Source organism: Microtus oregoni, unplaced genomic scaffold, assembly GCF_018167655.1.
Source record: "Microtus oregoni isolate MIOR12 unplaced genomic scaffold, Mior012 000048F_ref0000485, whole genome shotgun sequence".
Classification (NCBI taxonomy): Eukaryota; Metazoa; Chordata; class Mammalia; order Rodentia; family Cricetidae; genus Microtus; species Microtus oregoni.
In genome coordinates this window covers 4891531-4914586 of record NW_024543222.1, presented here as the reverse complement: position 1 = coordinate 4914586, position 23056 = coordinate 4891531, and the positions used below count along the sequence as shown (strand labels likewise).

The following is a 23056-nucleotide window of genomic DNA, read 5'->3' as shown; positions in this document are numbered from 1 at the left end:
AGTGCCCATGTGAAAACCAGGCTCGGAGGCATGCGTATCTAACCCCAGTGCAGGGTCAGGATTGGATGAGAAGGAAAGCGAAAGGATCCCAAGGGCTCGTGGCCAGTTGGTCTTGCCAAAATGGAGAACTCCAAGTTCAGCAAGAGACCCTGCCTCAAAAAATAAGGTGGGGGTTGATACTGGAGATATATGACTGATGCAGGAGCATGTCGCTGGCTCTCACATGCTCACATACAAGTGGGTGCACCCTCACACGCATACACTGTACACACCTAAGGAAAGAAACACGTGCCGTTTTGATTCTGTGCCACAGTGCCAAGGAGCCAGGGCCCAGTGAAGCGATGGGAGTGTATGTGGTGGAACTCTGTCCTAGGGCACTCTCCTCTGGGGCCTGCTGTGGCTCTGGTCTGCAGCTCCTGGTTCCTGCGGCACTTCCAGCCTGCCATTCTGCCTCTTGTCCTGGATCTCCAGCTGGCACCCATCCTCCCAGAGGTCAGCACGGGTCAGTGGAGGCTGCCCAAGAGCTGGAAGCTGGCAGCATCCGCCACTTCAGGTGGGCAGATGCTGCAGGGTCACGGGCATCAACAGGCACCAGCCCAACAGAGCCCAAGCACAGATGGCAGAGCTGAGCTTAGCCTGTGGGAAGCCCAGCCACAAACTGGCCCTGTTGAGCAGGAGGGCTTGGGATAGGACAAGGTGACCCCAGTTTGCCCTCAGCAGGAGTCGTGAGATCCACCTCTGGGGCACGGCTGACTGGGAGAAGAGATGGAGCCGATTCACAACTGGCAGAGCCCCTGCCTCTCTGGGTGGAGGTTATCTTCCCCGGACTCCATCTAGAGTCATCCTTGAAGAAGAGGTGGGGCTCAGAGCCGCGCTGCTTGTCAGCCTCTTCCTAGAGAAGCAGGTCACCCTGTCAGGTTACATTAGGGGGTTCCTCCTGAGCCTTCTCAACCTCCCCCCCCTTTTGATTGCCCCATGCTGTACCGCAGCCCTTTGCCTGTGACATTTAAAACAGCAGCAAGTTCCTCTTTCCAACCCAAATGTTTCTTCCTAGAATATTGAAGGCACAGACAGGCAAGGGCATTGTGTCTTCATGAGGGGTGAGACCCCCATAGCCAAGCTCTGAGAGCTTCTCTGTCGCAGTTCAGTTCACCTCAACGTGGTGAGACTTGTTTGCCGTTGGCCTTCAGGGCACTGTTGTTTTATAGCTAGGGGCTCTCAGCTGTCTGTGAACTCATCGTGTTACCAAATCATCCTCCTGCCTCCACCTCCCCAGTGCTGGGATCGTGGAGTGCTCCGCCACACCTGACATTGGCATGGCGTATTAGCAGCGGCTTATGTGTGCCTGGTTTAGGCCTCCGAATCACACCGTCAAGTTCATGCTGTCTTCCCAGAGAGTGGCTTCCCCAGGCTCCCCGGATGGAGGCAGACATCCTGGCTCAGTGGGCTATCCTCAGGTCCTCTCGCAGACTCAGGACAGAGCACTCTGTTTGCAGGGCAGCCCTAGCTATACTGCATAGCTTGGGGATACCAGCTTGCCAGTCCCACAGCATGACCTCCACCAGGGACCGGGCTGCACTGGTCTGACCCTCCTGTTGATTTTGAGGTGTTCTCTCTTGCTGCCACTCATTCCCAGGGAGCAAAGTAGACTTTTCCTAACACCTCAAGTAAGGTTGGAAGGGAGCATCTTCCCAAGGACATTCCCTTCCGCTGCCAAAGTTGCTCTGTGCTTTGAACATCAGCCATTGTGCCCTGAGGCTGTCTAGCATCTGCTAATAAGTGGGTCACCGCCGCCATCGCTTGAATATTCATCCTTACCCATTCTGGGGCAGGAGGTGGCCTAGAGGCCTTCAGGACCAGTGAGAAAGGGACATTAACAAGGAGCGGAAGTCTGGGGAGCAACAGCAATGTCACAGGACCCGACTGTTCTCCAGGTCACCGTGCTGCGCCCCCCAGCCCATCACACACTCAGACCACGCAAAGCTGCCAGAGAAAATAGTGTGTGTAGCACAGACACTGGGTGGAAATAGGGGAGACAGGAAAAGGAAGGGGTTCTCACTTAGGATGAGGGGGTAAGAGCTCTGGTGAGGCCATCTACAGAGGATCCCAAAAGGTTGGTCTCTGTTAGAAACCAAGGGCCCAGAAAATCCAGCAACCTGGTGAGGGGTGTCTTTGGGGAGCATCCTTCATCCTGTCACCCACAAGTTAGGACTCACCCCAACATCAAACTGGAACCAGTTGGGGTGATTCTGGGTGTCTGAAGTGGGGGGCGGGGGAGGCAGGCAGTGCTTATGGGTTGAGGGTACCAGGTGATGTTTTATAAAGACAGGTCTCATGGGCACAATGAGGGACGCCCATCTCCTCCTCTCCTGCCTCCCAGCATGCTTTTAGGCAGCACCACCTTCAGTTCTGGAGGCCCTGCATACTTGGGTTTGTTTTGTTGCACACCCACCCTACTCTCCCTCCTGAAAGGATGCTGGTCACAGCCCAGGTGGCCCCACAGGTGTGAGCAGAGCAATCATGACCAAATCCAGTCCTGTGACTCGGAGGGTGTGGCCCCCAGACCCAATTTATCCACACACTTGCTGAGCCCTCTCCTTTATTCCAGGAGTCAGGGGCTTCGGGAAGGGAGAATTTTCCCCTACTCCCTGGCAACTCAGGTGCCTGCTCTCTGGGCCTAATGTGGAGTGAAGCCCAGCATCTGGCAGTCACCAAGCTCAGGATGGAATGACAGCCGTGGAAGGATTAGCGTGTCTCTTTCTTTTACAAGGAAATCAATAACACAGGACCAGGCCTGTGGCTTTCTTTCTTGGAGAGCTTTCCTTGCATCTCATACAGGAGTGGCTGTGCGTACTCTCCCCCACCCGCTCTCTAAATGACATTCAGACTGCCTGTCACTTGCTCCAGCACTGGCTTGTTTTGTCAACCCCTGTCCAGGAATCCCATGGACCCTGCTAGGACACTGTCATACCCCTGTGGTCACTCAAGCCTCCAGACCTTTCTGTTCCTGTTTGTTCACGGCCACGAGCCCACCGCCTCCTTCCTGAGGATACCAGGGTGTCACCTCCCTGAACCACACTATGACAACTTCCCTCTCCCCCTCCACCACATGGCCCTCTGGGTGTTGGTGGCCCTGAGCTCCCTCCTCCTGCTCAGTGAGAAAGTTGTTTTTATTTTTAATGGCACTCTCGGGGACATGGGTTCTGTCAGCCGGCATTAAGCCCACCATCCATCATGCCCCGTGTCTTGCTGCTCCCATGACCAGTACCTGATGCACCAGCTTGGAGGACATTGTATAATCCCTGTGCCACCTCAGTGAAGAGCCCACTTCTGGGACTCAGGGTCCTGAGGCAGCAGGCAGGTCTCCTGCCTCAACTGCTTCCTCACCCCGCCCCTCAAGGTAAAAAGGGCCACCGCTCAGACCCCGCACATCTCCGGCACTGTTAGAATGCCATGCCTCGCATGCCCCAGATCTGGCTCCTTTGTCCAGAAACTAGTGCAGCTTTGCAGACGGCCTGTCCCCAAAGTGAGCTACTTCATTCTGGGGCACCTGGGGAGATAGTGGCTGGACTTACCTAGCGGCTGGCCCTTTCTTCTCTCTCCTCCCGAGTTCAGGAATGCTAGTGGAGGCAGGCATACTGATATCTTGCCCCTGCCCCCAGCATACTCTCATTATGTAAAAATGCAAACATATTAAAAAAAAAAAAAACAAGCCGGGATCACAGTTACAGTTGTCCCTGCCTCTCTGGAGGTGTGCCGCAGTCCCCGGTGTGTCTATGGTGCTGTCCTATGGAAACTGAAACCAGCTGGGGTAACTGTTAGAGCTGTCCCCGCCTCTCTGGAGGTGTGCCACAGTCCCCGGGGTGTCTATGGTATTGTCCTATGGAAACTGAGCTCTTGAAAGTGGAACTTGAGGACCCGTCTCTTGTGTGAATAGAGGCACTGGTATTTGTGTACCTGAGTCCAGAAATTCAACGCCTGGCTCAGGTAGCTGGAGAAGCAGGTAGATGCCAGATTGGGTGGTCTCCATAAGCAGCCCACCAGAGTAGTTCCAGGGGCAGCCCCACACAGGGACCCCTGCGCTAGAGAGGCATCCCAGAGCCATGGCATACACCCACGCCCATGCCATCGCCAGTTTGGTTGGGGAGCTTCCAAGTAGGTCTCCGTGGGGTGCGTTCATCCCTGCCGAGGACCTTCTGCCCTGTGCTTATTCCGGACTGTGTCTGTGCACACTGTGCACACTCAGACCCCAAGCTGTACTCACGAGCCCTCCTTGTTTGTGAGCAGCACGGCCGGGGTAAGAACGCGGTGTACCGTACGTCCCCAGCCACCAGGCCAATCCTCACCTCTGCATCTGCATTCACGGGCACATGTGCGGGGTTTCCGGCCATTACTGCAGGGGCTGGGCACTGGGCAGGTGCCCATAACTCAGCAGTCCAGGCCACTCCCTTGCTCTGTATGCCCTCCGCACCCATGGCTGAGCACAGGGCTAAAAACAACTTTCTACTTTGGTTGGTTGGTTGGTTTAGGTTTGGGGTGTTTTGTTTGCTTGTTTGTTTTAACTTGTTTTAGTTATGTGTGTATGTTGGGGGTGGGGGCGTGTGCTCACGTGAGGACCAGTGGTTGTGGATCCCAGAGGGCAGTGCAGGACACCTTGGAGCTGGAGTCACAGCAGTTGTAAACTGCCCGGTGTGGGTGCTGGGAGCCCAGCTCAGATCCTCTACAAGAACAGTACACATTCCTAACCACCAAGCCATCTCTCCAACCTGGTTTAGTTGTTTAAGAGGGTCTTGTGCTATAGTCCAGGCTGGCTTTCAATTCACTATGTAGCCCAGGTTAGCTGTGGACACACGATCTTCTTGCCTCCGCCTCCCAAGTGTTGGTATAGCATGTGCCATGATACCTACCTTATATTCTTTAAGGAGATGTCCTGATTGTTGACTTCAGGTGGGACACCTGGTGACCCTGCTGGGTTTGGGTAGGCAGGACTGTTCCTCTGAGAGATGTTCACTCTCTGGAATTCATGTTATTAGCAGAACCCTTCTAAATAGTGGCTATCTTAGTTATGGTTACTATGACTTCGGTGGCACCATACATGGTGGGATGGATCATTCCCTAATTAAGAAAATGCCCTGCAGGCTTGCCTATAGCCCGATCTTATGGAAACATTTTCTCAATTGACATTTCCTCCTCTCAGATGACTCCAGTGTGTGTCAAGTTGACATAAAAGCGTTCAGCACAGGGGTCCTGGGGGCAGCAATAATTGCCTAATGAAATGAAGCATCACTCTAAACGAGCATGCTCCCTCACATAGCTGTGTACCAGCCCTGGCTCTGCACACTGGCGCCAAAGCAATCCAGATGGGCACATAAGAACTGCGTGTGCATTCTCCAGTGCACGCTGACCCTGCAAAGGCAGAAGGAGCCCCGGAGCCCCAGAGCCCCAGAGCCCTAGAGCCCTAGAGGGTTTATAGGCAGCAGAGGCAGTGTGAGGCACGAGTGTGAAGGACTCGCTGCAGAGCTAAACAATTAGGTGCCTATTAATGACGCCGTGTGATTAATGAGCACGAGCTCGGGAAGTCTTGTGGATGAGCCGAGGAGATGGAGACACATCTTAATAAGCCTCAGGCTCAGGGAAGTGCTGCCTAGGGTGTCGCTGAGCGGAGACTGTGGGAGTGTGGTCACAAGCCACCCAGGGTGTTTCAGTCAGCCTGTGGCAATAGCTTTCTCAGCATGGATCAAAAAATGGTTCTGAGAAGCCTTGGCGGGACCCGAGGGCAGGGCTGGGAGGTGCTGACACTTTGTAGCCAAGTGGCTCCACCCCCCTCCCCCCACATACCCCATGCCCCCACCCCCGCCACACACACACACCCCCACTGTCCCGGAGAAGCTGTGCTGCCCCAGCTCCAGCAGCAGGTGAGCCACCCTCTAAGATGACTTCCCAGCTGCCCTTCCCCCGAGCCAGGAAGGAGGTCTTCCATGGTGCTTCTCAGTGTCTGGATCCTGGACTGCTGACCAAGATGCCCTTGGTCAAAAATATGGGTGGGGGATGGGATGCAAGATGGCTCAGTAGATAAAGGTGTTTGCCATGAAAGTCTGGTGACCTGAGTTTAATCCCCAGAATTCACGTTAAGGGGGAAGGAGAACTGGCTCCAGAGTTGTCCTCTGACCTTCACATACATGCTGTGGTGCACACGTGTGTACCATGCACTGTGCGCGCGCACACACACACACACACACTTTTTTTTAATCAGTGTGGACTGGGATTCCAGGCTAGCACAGCCCAGTAACAGAGAGAGCACTTGCCTTGCTTGCAGAAGGCCCTAAGTCAGGTCGTCAGACTGACCTGGTAGATGCCTAGGTCTCGTGGGAGAAGCCTAGGAATCCATCTTTTTACATTGGTAACCTTTCCAGCACAAGGTTCCCTGGTACCAGAAGAGACCGTTCTGCTCTTCTTAACAACCTACTTTCCAAGTACTGTCATGGAAGGGGTGTGTGGTCAGGGGCTTGCAGAAAAAGGAAGTTGGCCAGACCATCCACAGGTTCCCCTGTCTAGGGTCACTAATGGTGCTCCCATGCCCACGGGGGCTGCTGTGTTACCTGAGAGCAGCAGATGCTTTTCCCGTCCCTACTAGATGGTCCCCTGAGCTCCCTTCAGACTTGCTACTTGGGAACTGCAGATCCCATGGCTTGTCAGCTCCCTGTGGAGGGCACCTCCCACTGACCAGCAGCTGGGGAGGAAGTTGTGGTTACTAGCGCGATGTCTTGTACCTAGTTTGACAGAGCTCATTCAGCAGGCAGCTTGATGTAACGTGTCCTTCCCTCCTCCTGGATTACTCAGTTCCTGGTCTGTTTTGAGGTCAGAGATCAGCAAAGAAAAAGAGGTGGGTCCAGCTTGGCCTGTGTGTTCCTCTCTGCAGGGTTCTCATACCTGGGCACCTGACTTCCCTCCCCCACTCCCTCCATCCCTTCTCCAGCATGGAGCAGTCTCTCCTCCATCGCTCTTCCCCAGAGGAGAGTATAACTAGGAAGGGAGGATGCAGAGAGCCTCTCAGGTGGTCGCCTGACACCTCTGTGGAGAGTGGCATCAGCATCAGCACCAGACAGCTGCAGGTGGTGGACCTGCCTCCTGTGGTTCCTGGCGCAAGACAGGAGATCAAGGGCCTGCGCCCAGCCTCAGAGCACTGGAGTTCCAGCCGGCCAGGAGGTTTGGGCAGCCACGTGCCTTTATTGCCTACCAGCCGCTGTACCTGAGCAGGTGCATCCTGACAGAATCAGGTAGCTGGCACGTGTGGGCTTTCCCCAAGGGAGCTAGGGGCTAGGTAGATGGCACAGAGGATCCCCGTGCCCTAATCACTCTGACATAGCCTGCCTTTCTTTGGAGTTTCTGGTTCTCAGGACCTGTCAGGACCAAGGCCACCTTCAGCACAGCCCCCTGCTGGTTCCCCAGCCCCCAGTGGTTGAAGACCAAGGACGTGGCCAGTTTTCTCATGTGATGTAATGTAGCAGTCCTGCTTGCCTTGCCCTGACATCCAGAATCAACAAGTCTGAGCTGGGGGCTTGTAGTTAAAAGTGAGGGCCGGCGACCCAGATCTGTAGAGCTCCAGGAGTTCTGGGCTGTGTTCCTGTCACTGTGGCCCTGAAGAAACAGAACGTGGGTGCACTGCTCTCCTCCATGGCTTCCACATCCCTGCCAGCCTTCAGCAGACCCATCCTCCCTAGTTGTAGTTCTTTCCTGTGATAAAACACCTTTAATCCCAGCATCCGAGAGGTGGAGGCAGGAGGATGTCTGTGAAGCCAGCCTGGTCTACAGAGTGAGTTCCAGGACAGCCCAGGCTATGTACAGAGACCCTGCCTCAAAAAACCAAAACCAATACAAAACACAACTTTAAAAAGCAGTTTAGGGGAAAGGGGTTTATTCAACTTACAATTTCAGATTACAGCCCCTTATTGCAGGGAGGTCAAGGCAGGAACTTGAAGTAGCTGGTCACTTCAAGAGCAAAGAGGGGATGGATGCATGTGTGCCAATCAGTGTTTGGCTCCCTTTCTTTTCTGTCACAGTCCAGAACCCTTGCCTAGGAAATGGCGCCGCCCACAGTAGGGCAGGTCTTTCCACATCATTGTGATGAAGACAGCCCTTCACAGACATGCCCACAAGCCAAACTAGTGTAGGCAATCCCTCGCTGCAATCTTAGGTTAATTCTAGAGTGGATGAAGTTGACCATTTAAATTTACCATCATGCCCCCAATGTGTCCATCTCTTGCCATGGGGCTTTCTGCAGAGCCTATGCTAGGAAAGTGTATGTTATGTATTCTTTTATTATTTATTTTTGTTTTATGTGCATTGGTGTTTTGCTTGCATGTATGTCTGTGTGAGGGTGTCAGATCTTGGAGTTACAGTTGTGAACTGCCTGCCATGTGAGTGCTGGGAATTGAACCTAGGTCCTCTGGAAGAGCAGTCAGTGCTGCTGAGCTGTGTCTCCAGCTCCATAGGTTGTATATTCTTGCCCTGCCTTCTAGTAGGCTGCTGAGCCTGGGACAGTTTTCCCTCCTCTGTCTGTCTGGAACAAGTGGATAGCCCTGTTGTTCTCCCTATCTCCTTCTTAGCAGAAATGATTAAAGCCCGCTGTAACCTCATTTGAGCCAGGCATCTTGGCACACACCTGCAATCCTAGCATGCAGGGAGGCAGAGAGAGGCAGGTGGGTTCTCTGTGCGTTCCAGGCCAGCCTGGTCCATCTAACTAGAGAGCCTGTGTTTCAAAAGGAAAAAAAATTAAAACTGAGAGGAGCCCCACCCAAGGCTCCAAGTACAAACTAGGTAGGTGCATTTGATGGCTCCTTGCTTAAAACCCCTGGAAGCACTCCGTGAGGTGGGACCTGAAGCCTTCCACTGGGCACACTCCCTGTCTTGCCTCCCTTCCGTCACTGCCTACCCTCCAGATCCGCATCTTCAAAGGATGCTCACATTCTGAGCCCTTGTCATGCTCTGGCTTCCCTCCCATCCTGCATGGGCTCAGGGATTCCTGGGGTCTGCTGGTTTCTTAGAGCCAACTACTGCTGGGTAGCCACTGCCCTAACCCGACAAATCCAACTTCATAGATACAGCCGGCTCCTCTTGTCCCCAAGGGACAGCATCCTCTGGTCCTCACCACCAGACAGGCCAGAGCACCTTTGGGGAGTGCATTGGAGGGGAGCAATTAAAAGCCATCCACATGCTTGGAAGCTGCAGGCCCCGGCTCACCACACCTGCTCCCCTGCCAGCTCCTCTTTGTGCCTGACCTGCGCACAGGGAGTTACCAGAGCTGGGCTGCCTCCACAGTCAGGCCTATTCCTCCAGGCAGCGCTCTTAGCTCTCCACTGCCACAGCCCACTGTGCATGTATACGCATGCCCATTGGTGTACACGCAGGCGTGCACGCATGCACACTATCCCACCTCCCTGCCCCACATGACCTCTCAGCTGGGCCTGGTGTTGCTGGTTCCCACCTCACTCCATCTCGCTTGTGAGGAGACAACCATCCATTATAAACCCTGATGGCTCATAGTCATTATGCGAATGACTGTGTGGGTTTTCCACAATATTTATCTTTTCCCCCAAACCACAAAGGTTGTAGCTCTGGCATCAGATTCCTGGAACTCTGCCCATCGCTGGGTGCCATCTGGCTTGTCAGCTGAGAAAGACCACACAGGCATGCAGGATGGGCTCAAATGACAGGGCCAGAGAAACAATGGCTGTGCCAGAATAAGGCCATCTCACCTGCCCTAGGGGCGCCAGGCTGAGGAGGGGATGGGGAGAGACGAGTGGAAGGCGCAGTCCCGGGCAGCTGAGTGCGCTAAGCAGGATATAGGCTTTGGATACAGGTAACCCCAGCTCTAATCCCAGCTACAGCTAAGTAATTGAGATTTTGGAAAAAGCTTTTAATCCCCCTCAACACCTGTCTTCTGAAGTGGAACCAGAAGCCAGGATTAGAAAGCAGTCCTACCTGGGAGGCAGTCCAAAGAGCTGGTTCCCCTGCCAGCTCTCAGAGCCCTTTCTCCCGGCCCCAAGGCCAAGCCTCTCTAGATGATCCAGTCTCACAAACCCCAGAGAGCTCTGGGAGGCTCTAGGCGAGGAGAGTTGATTGCCAACAGCATCCCTCGGAATGCAGCTCCAAAGCCACCTCCCATTGGCAGGCGTCCTGGCCACTGGGGACGTTGCCTGGACCAAGTGCTGGGCCCGAGGGACTGAGGACGTGACAGGGTCTATGGCTTGTGTTCTGGGCAGACGTGGGCCCCTTTGGCAGGAGATGGCACGCTGAACCTCCAGACCATCGGTCTGGTGTTGCAGGAGCCTCACTGTCCTCCCAGGCTACTCAGGGCGACTTTCTTCCTCAGTCAGGGGAAAAGGTGGTTTTTGATTTGTATCCCAGGACGTCATAAAGACCTGCCACAAAATGAAGGTGACTCAGAAAGCGGACTATGTGGGTTCCTCCTTCTGTTTATTTTGTTTAAAGTTGTCTTCCAAAAGGGAAGCAGGGCTGTGGGGCTCAGTAGGCCCCAGATACTTGCTGTGCAAGTCTGCAGTCTGAGCTTAGTCCCCAGAACCCACATAAAGGTAGAAGGAGAGAACCAATCCTATGGTTTTCTCCTCTGACCTCTATACCTGTGACATGGCACACATGTGCCACCATAGTAAACAAATAATTTTTGATGGGAAGCAGAGGGCTGGAGAGATGTATTAGCAGTTAAGAGCCCATAACGCAGCGGGGCATTAGTGACGCACGCCTTTAATCCCAACACTTGGGAGGCAGACACAGGTGGATCTCCAAGTTCGAGGTCAGCCTGGTCTACGAAGTTCTAGGGTAGCCAGGGCTACACACAGGGAAACCCTGTCTCAAAGAAAACAGGGAGAAAAAAAGAAAAAACCACAGAAGAATCCACACTGCGCTAGCAGAGGATCTGAGTTTGGTTCCCAGCACTCAGATCCAGTGGCTCACAACCACCTGTGAGCCAGATCCAGGGAGAGCAGATACCTCCGACCTCCATGGGCATTTGCACACATGTGCACATACCCACACACAATTAAAAATAATAAACACAGTTATGAAAGGAGGGCAGAAAGTTTGAGAAGGGGCCTGGGGGTGTGACAAATACTCAAAAGTGGCTTTGCAGTCACTGTCTTCAGGAAATAACAAAAGTGACCCCAAAACTGCTTTTCAGTTGCTTCTGGTAGTCGTCTGCGTATAGGTCCAAGTCTCCAAAGAGGCAGCGGTGTACCCTAGGCTCTAAGGCAGCGTTGCTCAACCTGGGGGTCACAGCCTCTGAGGGGGTCAAATGGCCCTTTCACAGGGTCACCTAAGACCATCAGAAGACACAGATATTTACATTACAATTTATAACAGTAGAAAAATTACAGCTATGAAGTAGCAACGAGAAAGGCTTTATGGTCAGGGGTCAGCACAACACGAGGAGCTGTGTTATAAAGGGTCGAAGCATTAGGAAGGTTGGGAACCACTGCGCTGAGTCTTGAGGCAGTGCCCTGTAGTCTTGGATTTCCCTTAGCTTCCTCCTCCCTTCTCAGAGCTAGTCTGAAAGAGCCCAGGAGACCCCGTCTTCTCAGCTGCCCTGAATGCACTGACCCTCAGCTCCCTGCAGGAGGCTGTCGTCCCTTCCCAGTCACCGTGGACTGGCGGGAGGGCAGGCTCTGGGCTTACAGGGCTAGCGCTGGCTGCATGCAGGAGCTACTCATTGAGGCTCCCATAGTCAACAGCTCCTAAGACAAAGCAGCCCCCGTGTCTAGGTTTCCTCTAGGATCATCTTCTCAGGCTCCCCAGGTTCAGAACAGAACGGCATTTCCACCAACAGCTTAGAGATTGCTGCCCTGGCATCTGCATGTGGCCATTCTGGATCTGTTCCAGGCACCTCAGGCTGCCAGCATCCTTCTTTACTGTAGGTACCAGCCCAAGCCACAGGACCCTCATGGCTAGCCCTGGTTGTTAGACTACTGCTGGGTGGTTTTGAGCTCCCCAGCCCACCCGCGCCCACACCTCTGTTCTGCAGCTGAGTGGCTGCTTCCTCTTCCTCCTGGAATTTTCACATTCCGTCCATTGTTGCCTCTTCTTAAGCGTCAGCATCTTCCAGCAAGCCACAGGCGTCTTGCATCCCCACTCTCCAGTGCAGAGTGGACGGAACAGTGCAGCCACGGGGGAGGTTTCTGCGCGAGGGTGTGACAAGAAAGACAAGAGCAAGATTTGTGAGGTCGACCCCTACTCTCAAGAGGCACGTGCTTGTTTGGGATGGGCTGGGCATCTTCCGCCATCACCTGAATCTTTTTGTCCTGGGTCCATTCTGCATTCGTCCTCCAGGTACCTGCTTGGTGCTGGCTGGGAGAAGGTAGGGTAGAACCAGAGACACTGAGACGTAACCACCATCAAACGGTGTGTTCTGCCAGGAGTTGGGCAAGACACTAGTCACTGCTATGGAGTGGATTATTGCCCCTAAAGAGATGTCCCAACCTCCTCCGTCTGCCTTCATTTCCATCTGTACCACGGGAGCTAGAAGATGAGTGAGGAAGGGCTTGGTGGCATCTCCATTGTGCCCGGGTTAGTGCTGAGACCTGGCAGCCTGTCCCGGCACAGGTGGTTTCTCTGCCCACAAGACCCCGTTCTCTAGGTCAGCCTACCACTGGGCTGATTTTTATAAGGGTCACAGTTCATCTGTTCCAGGGCAAGTCACGTCTGAAACCATATAGTCTGGTGTGAAAAAGTCCTCCTCTCCACAGAGGGCACCAGACCCCATTACAGATGGTTGTGAGCCACCATGTGGTTGCTGGGAATTGAACTCAGGACCTTTGGAAGAGCGGGCAATGCTCTTAACCTCTGAGCCATCTCTCCAGCCCCAACATCCCAAATTTTAAAAAGTCCCACAGTCTTTAAAGATTCAAACACTTGGAACTGGAGAGATGGCTGCTCTTCCAGAGGTCCTGAGTTCAATTCCCAGCAACCACATGGTGGCTCACAGCCATCTATAGTGGGATCTGATGCCCTCTTCTGGCATAAAGATGCACATGCAGATAGAGCACTCATATACATAAATAATAAATCTTTAAAAAAAAAAACACTCAGCCAGGCAGTGGTGGCAAACTCCTTTAATCTCACCACGTGTGAGGCAGAGGTAGGTGGATCTCTGAGTTTGAGGCCAGCCTGGTCTACAGAACAAGTTCCAGGACAACCATTGCTACTCAGTGAACCCTGTCTCAAAAAAAAAAAAAAATCAAACTCTTAAAAATTTAGACTCTTTAAAATTCAAAGTCTCTCCCTCAACTGTGGGCTCTTGTCAAATCAAAAAAAATTACTTTTTTACTTCAAGAGGGAAGAACCAGGGCACAGTCATAATCTGAACAAAGCGAAACTAACCTCCAACAGCGTAACTAAGTCAGTGCCCAATTGTGTGGGATTCGCTCACCATCTTCAGGCTCCTCCGAGGGGCTCCTCCAGCTCTGCTCCTGCAGCAAACACAGCTTGTCTTCTAGGGTCCAGCCAGCCCCACTTCACTCCTTGTGCTGTCCTTGGTGGTCATCCCATGATGCATCTCCAAACCCCTGCTATCCCTTGCTTTCGCCAATAACCTCTTCCGGGCTCTTCTCAGGGACTCCAGCCCTGTCTCACAGCACAAACCTCAGCTGCGCTCCATGACCCCTTCATGCTTTCAAAACCGGCACCACCTGGGTGACTTACACTACTAAGTTCAGCTGCCAGCACAAGATACAACCTTGACCACCTCTGGAACAGTGCTTCTGTGTGCTGACCCTAAGGAAACTCTCTGTCTGTTTGTCTGTCTGTCTGTCTTGACTTTTCCAGACAGGCTTTCTCTGTATGTAGCCCTGGCTGTCCTGGAACTTGCTTTGTAGATCAGGCTAGCTCTGAACTCATAGAGATCCGCCTGCCTCTGCCTCCTGAGTGCTGGGATTAAAGGCTGTTGGTCTCTTGTTAATCACAGCTGATTCTTCAGCCCCAGCTGAGCAGTCACCACAGATTCTTCACACAAAAGGCCTGGTAGAGTCCCTGCTTCCCTCGGAAACCTCACAGGCCAGGCCTCCATCTTCCACATTTTTCTCAACATTCTTACCTCCGGGTCTCTACGGAACAGCTCACCAGGCTTCAGACACTCTGTGGTTTTTCTTGCCCAAAGTTCCAAAGTGTTTTCCATAATCTTCCCCCAACAAAAGACGTGATCAGGTCTGTCACCGCAGTATCCACCATCCTGGTGCCAGCTTCTGTCCTGGTTAGGATCACTGTTGCTTTGATCAAACACCATGACCAAGGCAACTTGGGGAGGAAGGGGCTTTTTCAGCTTACGCTTCCATCACTTAGGGAAGTCAGGACAGGAACTCAAACAGGGCAGAAACCTGGAGGCAGGAGCTGATACAGGGACCATGGAGGAATGCTACTTACTGACTTGTTCCCTGTGGCTTACTCAGGCTGCTTTCTCATAGAACCCAGGACCACCAGCCCAGGGATGGCACCACCCAATGGGCCTGGCCCTCCCCCGTCAATCACTAATTGGGAAAATGCCCTACACATGATGTACTTTGAGAAATTGAGTGACTCAGCAGAGCAGGCTTAACAAGGACATCCGTACCCGCTCCCCACCCCATCCCTGCGATCCGAACTCAGTGCCCCTTCATGCTCCCCACTCAGAGCTCACCTGCCCGTTGTAGATGAAGCCCCAGAAGTTGTGATTCAGGTAGGCAAGTAAAATCTCCCAGCCCCGAATGTTCACAGCCACTTGAGAAGTAAAAATAGAATCCTTGAGCATTTCTTCACTGCGCTTCAAGGACGCGTGGTAAGTTCAATTAGGGATGGGTTCGTGCCGAGATGCTATTAACCCCAATTAGCTTTTAACCCCTAGCACTCAACAGGAACAGCCCTGCAAGCTTGGCATCCCTCCCTTTCTCATTTGAAATACCCTCCAGGATCTATCCAGACAGCTCAGCTGTGCATTTGGCATCTGGCCATCACCACTTGAACCCACTCCTCTGGGGCTGACGGGCTCCAAGCCTGTGAATTCTGCCCTGAGCCCTTCCGGATCCTGTGTGTTTAGCAAAGCCCTGACACGCAGCCATCCAACGCTGCAGCGGTCCACCCGACGCTGCTGTTTCTAAGAAGTGCCTTTCTCTGCCACGCTGAGTTAACAGGGGAAGCCCTGGGTGGGAAGCCACGGACTGGAACTTATTGACCTTTGTGTTGAGACCCCAGAAGCTGATCAGTGGGATGGAAAGTGCCAGAATCCTTGAAAGCCCCATCCCATTCTTCTGTGGGTACCATAAACAGAAACCTCACCTTTAGAGGATGTAAATAAATAGGCACTTGGAGAACTGCCCACTTGGTGAGGAAGTTAATCAGTGCCCGTGTAAGGGCACATAGTGGTCAGCAGGGTCGAGCACACCCTCTTCCAGTCCCAAGCCTCTCTGGGAGTGAAAGATGCCATGTGAGCAGACTGCCCTGGAACATCTTCCTCTGTCTGTCATGTGCACCCACAGAGGTAGGAGGGATACCCCTCCCCCCGGCTGGATTCACAGCTGATGTGCCTCCTTGAGTCCTTCCCACTATCTTATTACCAGAGTTGAAGTTCTGATCAAAAGCTGCAGGCCACTCCATGGCTTCTCGGCAAGGGAAAGATGAGAAGCAGGCGTTAGGGCGTTGCTTGTTGTTCAGGAAGAGCTGATGTCTGGGTTGTGACTGGGAATCCTACCAGGAGGTAGATGCTTCCAAAAGACCAACCCCTTTGAAGGCCTTTAGTTCTTTAGGATTCTTCTAAGAAGCCACCTCTCGTGGGGACCACCATAGAGTCACCATGTGGTTACAGTGCAGAGGGCTCCCTTCCTTTGGCAGGGGGCTGGGCAACACTGCTGATGGCAGGAGCTGAGTGCTAGGCTCCTCCCCTTTCCTGCATATCCCGCCCCTTCCTCAGCTCTAGGGTGGAGCCAAGGGCCTTGCGTGTGCTAGGCAGACAGTCTTCCATTGAGCCATACCTCCCAGCCTTCCAAACTGTTTTTGGAAAGAGACGCCCCGCCCCCCCCCCCAACATGGTGATCGTGTTTCAACAGGTGTGCAGCTGCATAACTGCTTGGCTGTGACAGGAAGGGTAGTAAGGGGTACAAAGCAAATCAGCAAAGCTAGGGAGGGGTGCCTTTCCCATCACTATGATGACACCTTCCTCCCCCGGCACTTCATCAAGTGCAACATAGCCCACGGATACTCATCCTGTCATATGTGCAAAGTCTTCTCTGGCTGTCGGAACAAGCAAGGATGTGGTCCTTGCCTTCGGTATGCTGACTCCCCTGCTGGGGATGCAGGAGCAGCCCTGTTCCCTACAGGACTGGAGTCACGTGGTGCCACCATGCACTGGTGATTCAGTCACGAGCCCTGGAGAAGCCTGAAGTAACTGCAGAGGAGACTGGCATTTGAATGAGCATTGGAGGTGGGGCCAGAGAAAGGAGCCAGCCAGCAGGAGGGTCCAGAGGGCAGAGGCATGAGGGTGGAATTAGCTTGACGGGGTGGGGCTGAGGGCAGAGGAGGTGGATGCAGTGAGCTGGGCTTGCAGAAACAGCCGGGCTGTGGCAGGAAATGTCATTACTTACCCTGCAGCTTTCTTCCTTCGCCCCTGAACTTCTCCATCCTCTCCGTCTCCTCAGTCAGCGATCACTACCTGCCCTGAGGGCCTTGCACATGAGTGGGAAGCCTCGCATGTGGGTGCAGATGTGAAGAGGCCTGTGGCCCTGATCAGGGAGGCCATTACAGGGTGACTTCGATAGAAGTGGAGTGGGGAAAGGGGGGACAAGGAGGTTGAGACCATGATAGATTCCTGTCAGGCAGTGGGACTGAACTTTTGGAGCCTCTTATTGGACAGTTAATGCGTGATTGACACTAAATGTGTGCTTTTCTGTTTCTCTGGCCAGGAAGATTTGGGCACAGGGAAAGCAGGCATCGCCCTGTTATACTTGGTGTGACTGTCGCTCATGTATTCCCACCTTCTAAACAGCAGACCACGCGCCTGTGTAAGACGAGAGTGGGTGGAATTAGAGCCTTTCTTCAGAGCATGGCGAGTGTGGTGGGGTCAGCCCAAGGGTGAGCATGGCTCGGCCTCAGCAGCGTTCTTGATTTAAAGATCTGCTTGTCCATGACACAGTATCTACCTCCCGGCCCCTGCTCGAGCCTGCGGGAATGAAGGCTCCAGTTAGTATAGCAGTTCTCTACCTGTGGGCCATGACCCCTGTGGACCTGAACTACCCTTTCACAGGGGTCACTTCAGACCACCAGAAAACACAGATGTTTGCATTACAACTCATAAGAGTAGCAAAGTTACAGTTAGGAAGTAGCAACAAAAATAATTTTATAGCCGGGCGGTGGTGGCGCACACCTTTAATCCCAAGCACTCGAGAGGCAGAGGCAGGCGGATCTCTGGGAATTCGAGGCCAACCTGGTCTACAAGAGCTAGTTCTGGGACGGGTACCAAAGCTACAGAGAAACCCTGTCTCGAAAAACCAAAAATAATAATAATAATAATTTTAGGGGGGGTTCACTGCAGCATGAGGAACTGTCTTAAAGGGTCGCAGCATTAGGAAGGTTAAAAACCACTGAGTTAGTTAGAAGCTGAAGTCTCAGCACTTCCTGACTTCACCAAAACCCTGTGTTATGGGGGGGAGGGGGGAGTCCGCACAGCCCATCCAGCCTGTGTGAAGCCCCAGCGCCTGCCCCCAGGTCATCTAGTCCCTGGTCTGTTTTCGGGGACAGCGGCCTGGGTGTAGACAGGAGCTTCCTAGTCTTCATTCTGCCGTTGAGCCTCATTTCAATCGCCGGCTGGAAAAATTCAGCTTCTGGCAGCCCTGTTGTTTGGTTCATGGGCTGGGTGTGGTGTTGTCCTGCCGGAGGTGCTATGTGGCACCTTTGGGCACCTTTCTGAGCCATACCTGGGACTCCTGGGTTTAGAGAGAATCTGTGGTTTGGAGGACCTGTTATGGTAACCGCAGAAATCTAGTATTTGAGTCAAGAAAGACTGGAGATGGCTGGACGCTTGCCGCCTGAGCAGCTGAGGTGAATGTCATCTGCCTAGGGGACATAGGAAGCAGACAGCCCTGGTAAACAGGAGACTCCAGAACATTCTAAAAAAGCAGCGGCTGCGCACTGCCTGCAGTGCCTTGGGAACATGTGCTGCCTCGTGTCCATCACGGCTCCAGTAAGGTTGCTGTGGGGCCTTTGGTATGCAGCAAAACTCACTGACCCAGAAAGAGAGATTTGAGTGGCCCTGTTTGCCCCTCCCGGTCTGTCTCAGACTTTATTCCCAGAAACCAGCTTGAAGATTTCATTAGAAATCAAAGCATTGCTGGTTCTTTTTTTTTTTTCCCCCATTTCTTTTTTAAAAGAAACATACTTGGCTGCCGTGACGGGTGTCCCTGCTTCCTGTGATGAGAGGGGCGACAGGAGTCCTTGAACAGAGACTGAGCTAGAGCTGATCAATGGCATTTGGGGGTTGGGAAATTAGCTCAGGAGCCAGCGAATTCCTAATGTCATGTGGGCTAGACTGGAAGACCCAGGGGACAGGCCGTCTCTTGGCTTTCTCGCTCGTCTCTCTGTAAAAGGGAAAGTGCGTACCTCACCTGACTGGGGGTCACTCCGTGGTGGACTCTACCCTGCCTGACCCCAGCCAGCTCTCTTCCCGCTTCCATGCCCGTCCTCTCTCACTCTGGATGCCCGTGCCTGCAGACACTTCGTTCTGCCTCGAGCTAATTTGCAATGGACACCTGTTCCTTAATTAGCCTCAGCTCCGGGTCAGCTGCTTCATCTGGGCTCCCTCTGCTGTGTGAGCTCGCGCCCGTGCGAGGGCTGCTGGGTGGCAGGGTGTCTATGCTGCCTGTGACCTGGTGGGCCCTGAACTTGCTCAGCTGTGGAGCTGAGCACTGGAAGGAAGCACAGCCACTGTCCGGCCATCCGGTCACAGCTGGGGCTCAGTCCTAAAGGAGCTCTCTCCCACCAGGTCCAGTTGCCAGGGCAGACCTGGCGTCTGGGCTAAATATGGACCGCTAAGCAGTGGGCCCTCGTTCTGACTCTCTGTCACTCACTTGGCCCCAGGGACCCTCTGCACCTAGGAGTCTACCATGGAGTTTTATGAAATGGGTATCTCATGTCCTGGAGTCTTTTCAAGGGTGCACTGAGGATGATTAAGACAGATCGGCCTCTGTGCAGGGGCCCCTGGAGGGTGACCCTGGGTAGTGCCCTCTAGAATGCTTACACTGCCACCACCCTGTTTCAGTGCACTAGAACGTTCTAAAAACCAGGCGTCGTGTTCTATGTGACATCTGACCTTCCTCGCGAGCCACCCCAAGATTTCCCACTTTCACAGTTGGACGCCATGTTTGCAGCTGGAAACATCACAGGTCAGAGCTAAATTGCCTAAACCCAAGGCATACCAAGAGCCCAGGTCCCAGCAGACCAAAGGCGTTTGGACACATTTTGTGTTTATGCCTCTCCCTGTCAGCCCCGTCTCTCTGCCTCAACAGAGAAATTCATCAGTGGAAAGTTTCCCTGAAGTGGGGATTTTCCTAAATGACTTTCTGGTGGCATTGCATGAAGACAGACTGGGCTGGGGGCAGGACCTGGTGATGTGCATTCTCTTACTGTGGTCCAGCCTTCCTGCTGGGGCTACATTTACCTTCACAGAGTCCCTTCCCTGCCGTCCACCCAACCTAAGCAAATGCTTCTCTCGCCCAGCCCCCTTTTTCTGAACAGAAACAAGGCTGGTTCGGAGGCCCCAGCAGAAAGTCCTTCTTTCCAGAAATCTCCCAGCCTGGAGGTTGCCAGCGCCTTCACCCTCCCCGGCTAATTAGCTCCTTTCTTAGGCGGTTCTGGAACCTTCTGTCATTCATTCTCGCAGCGATAATGGTCTTGGATAAGAGGTCACAGCTTTCCCCACTTCCTGCCCTCCTTGTGGAGGGGGTGGAGTGGGCTCCCCGCCCCCAGGAGCTCCCTCTTGTCTGTCACGGAAACTGTCTCACCTCCCACCCCACTTGGCAAGCTGTGATGGCGTCACCCTGCTCAGAGGGTCAGAGCCCAGCTCCCCACGTAGACGCCTCTCCAGGTCCTTCAGGCCCCACCCCACCGTATGCGCATCTCTGGTGAGTGTCATTAGCATCAGCGTGATGAAATGGCACGGTGTAAATGTTAATAGGGGCTGATGTTTCGCCTGCTTCCGAGTGGCAGATTGGAAATGGTACCATCTTAACTCCAAGGAGCAGCTTTTAATCCCTCTGCTTCCTGAGCAGCCAATTTGGCATGGAAAACCCAACTTCCCTCCCCTCTGAGACATCACCACATCTACCCCAATTGCTTTTCATAATGGGGTCTACGTACCCCACAGATCAGTAGCCTAAGGCAGGGTTCATTTTTGCCTTGGTCTCCAAAGGAAAGAGAAGAACTCGGGGGGAGGGGGGGGCAGCACCACAGGCAGTTCACCTTCCACCCCTGACTTCTCCATTTCTCCATTCCCAGCTCTTGTGTGTAGATAGGATGACCTTGGCCTCCCAGCCCTTCTGCTCCACCCTCATAGCGCTGGAGTAGTAGGCCTGGGATAATGGGTATGTGCCATCACACCTGGTTTATGTGATGCTTTGGCCTGAGCCAATGGCAACCTCTCTACCACTGAACAGCTTCCCAACCCCACCCCTGGGTCTTCCCTGTCAATCCAGGACATTTCCCTAAGTGGCCCCAACAGCCCTGACTTGTCCTCTGTTCCCCTTCTTGCTGGAAGAGGACATCCCTATCCTTTTAGCTGCCCCTGCCAATCAGAGCCCTCGTGTCCCTGTTCCCTCTGTCCTCTCTTCCCCGTGATGGTGAGGGTCTGTCTGGCCTTCCTTCTGGATGATGCATCTCACTGGTACTTCATCCCTAATCCACACTCAGCAGCATACTGCTGGGTCTGAGGCTTCCTCATCAGTGCCTGCCGAAGAAGTCAGCAGGATGGTTTGGGTGGAGGTCCCAGGGTGAAGCCTGGGCCTTGCCGAGAAGCGGCAGTGACATCAGAACAGGGTATGTGAGCAGCAGAGAAGTGAGGCTCTGGCCCTTCCATCCGCCTCTAGTCCTGGGTCTTTATCTTCAGTGACCTTGATGGGCCCCAGGAGGGCTCTGTCAAGAGGTGCTGGTATTCCCTTGTGGTACTGCGGGCCTTAGCAAGGCCTCCAGGCTGCTGTCCCCACAGCCTGCTTCGTGTCACCTCTACGCACCGCCTCATTGCTCTTTTCATCCCCAGACTGTCTTCACCCTCCTCCTTGGACCTTTCACCTTCTTCGACGTCCAGAAGACTAAGTACCTGCAGATCTTGACCTCTCTGATGAGATGGATCGGTGAGTCTGAGAAATCTCCCCACACCTCCCTCCGCCTCTGCAGAGAAGCCAGGCAAACTCCCGGCTGGGATGTGGCAGCAGCTCCATCCAATCGGCCTGCCTGGTCCTCTGACCTTTCCAGAGGGCACGGAGAAGGCAAGTGCTCCACCGGCCTTTTACTGCTGGGGAAATTTAGTACCAAAAAAATGCGAGTGACTTTTTCCAGGTCACACTGAATGGATGGGACTGGGCTGGGACCTGAGCTGCTAATTCTGGTCCGGCTCCTTCACATGACCATGCTAGGTCGGGCTGTGCCCCCTGGAGGGGACAGGAGCAGCACCATTCTGCCTTCTCGGGAGTGTGGTGTGTGCCACAGCCAGAAAACCCAGTGGGCCATGGTAGCAGCTGCTCTCGGCCTCTGAGCTCTGGACCACCAGAGTGTGGAAAGGTACCCACATCATCTATAGTGGCTTCTAACTCACTGATGCAGCTCTCTTGTTCTCAGGTAGATGTTGGGGATCTTCCCCCCTTAAACTGGGTTAGCAGTGGGTATCTGTTCACTTCTGCCGTACCAGCCGGCCACCCTGGCAAAGGAGCCCGCAGCTGGTACAGCAGGGTTGAGGACGATCATCTGTGGGGCTGCTGTTGCCTCTCCTCTGACTGGCTGCCATGTGTCTGTCTTTCTCAGTATAAAAGCTAAAATGGGTTGGGGTGGGGATATAACTTAGTAAATGCTTGTCTGGTATGCATGAAACCCTGCCTTGGTCCCTGGCACCAAATCAAACCAGATATGGTAGCATGTGCCTGTGCTGTAGCTCTGGAAGAATCAGAAGTTCAAGGTCACACTTAGCTATAACAAAGTGAGTTAATTCAAGGCTAGCCTTGGCTACCTGGGACTTATCCAGGAGTCCCTATCCCACCCCCTGGCAGAGTTTCCAGGGCTCCTTCCTCCTGTCTATCCTGAGCCTGATCAACTCCCATCAGGACCAAAGCTGCAGACTGCCTCTGATTTTATGCCGTACCCCAGCAGGATGATGATTCCGCTAAGGGCCGCATCTTTGAGCCCTGGTTCCCCCAGCTCAGTGGGAGGAGCCATGGGAGTCATGGTTCCACAGTGGGAAGCAGGGGTGGGGTCATTCTTTCAAACAGCCTGGCCTGCCCAAGCTAGAGCAGGCTCTGCAGCTTGGGGCACTCTCTCATCCAGGAGCCCCAGAGGGCTTGGTGCCTAAAACTCTGGGTCAGCAGGGGCCAGATCCGAGCTGGTCCCCCTCTCTTTATCTTGGCTTATGTGACGTGTGTGTGAGAGTTCCAGGGTGTCTTTTGCAGGCAGGGTTTGGAGAGGAATGTTCTCTCTCTGCACCTCCCTGTGTCTGTTATCCAGTTCTTTTCTCTCCCTGAGGGCAGGTTGACAAGGCTGGCCCCCGCCCTGCTGGTGCTTGCCTGTCCTCAGCCCAGGACGGGCTCTCTAAGCTCCAGTCTGAAGCTGACTCTTTCTCGTTTCTTCCTGTGGCTGGGATGACATTGAAGGATGGGGGGGAGGGGTACATGCTCTGACTAGCTTGATGGATTCCTGTGTCAGCCAGTAAGGGGACAACAACCCTGATAATGACAGTTAACTTCTATATTTTTGAAGGATGTATCCATCTAAAGAGGGAAGCTTGGGCCCAGTGTAGTGGCACACATTTATAATCCCCACACGTAGG

General features: G+C 53.6%; 1 protein-coding gene across 1 annotated transcript in view; it reads left to right on the top strand.

Annotated features, from left to right (window-relative positions):
* The window catches only part of Tmem104 (transmembrane protein 104), a 62529-nt gene that overhangs the window by 21287 nt on the left and 18186 nt on the right, over window positions 1–23056 (top strand). The window contains exon 9 of the mRNA XM_041635874.1: window positions 21281–21374. Within this exon, the coding sequence (XP_041491808.1) occupies window positions 21281–21374 (94 nt within the window). The remainder of the gene's footprint in view (window positions 1–21280; window positions 21375–23056) is intronic.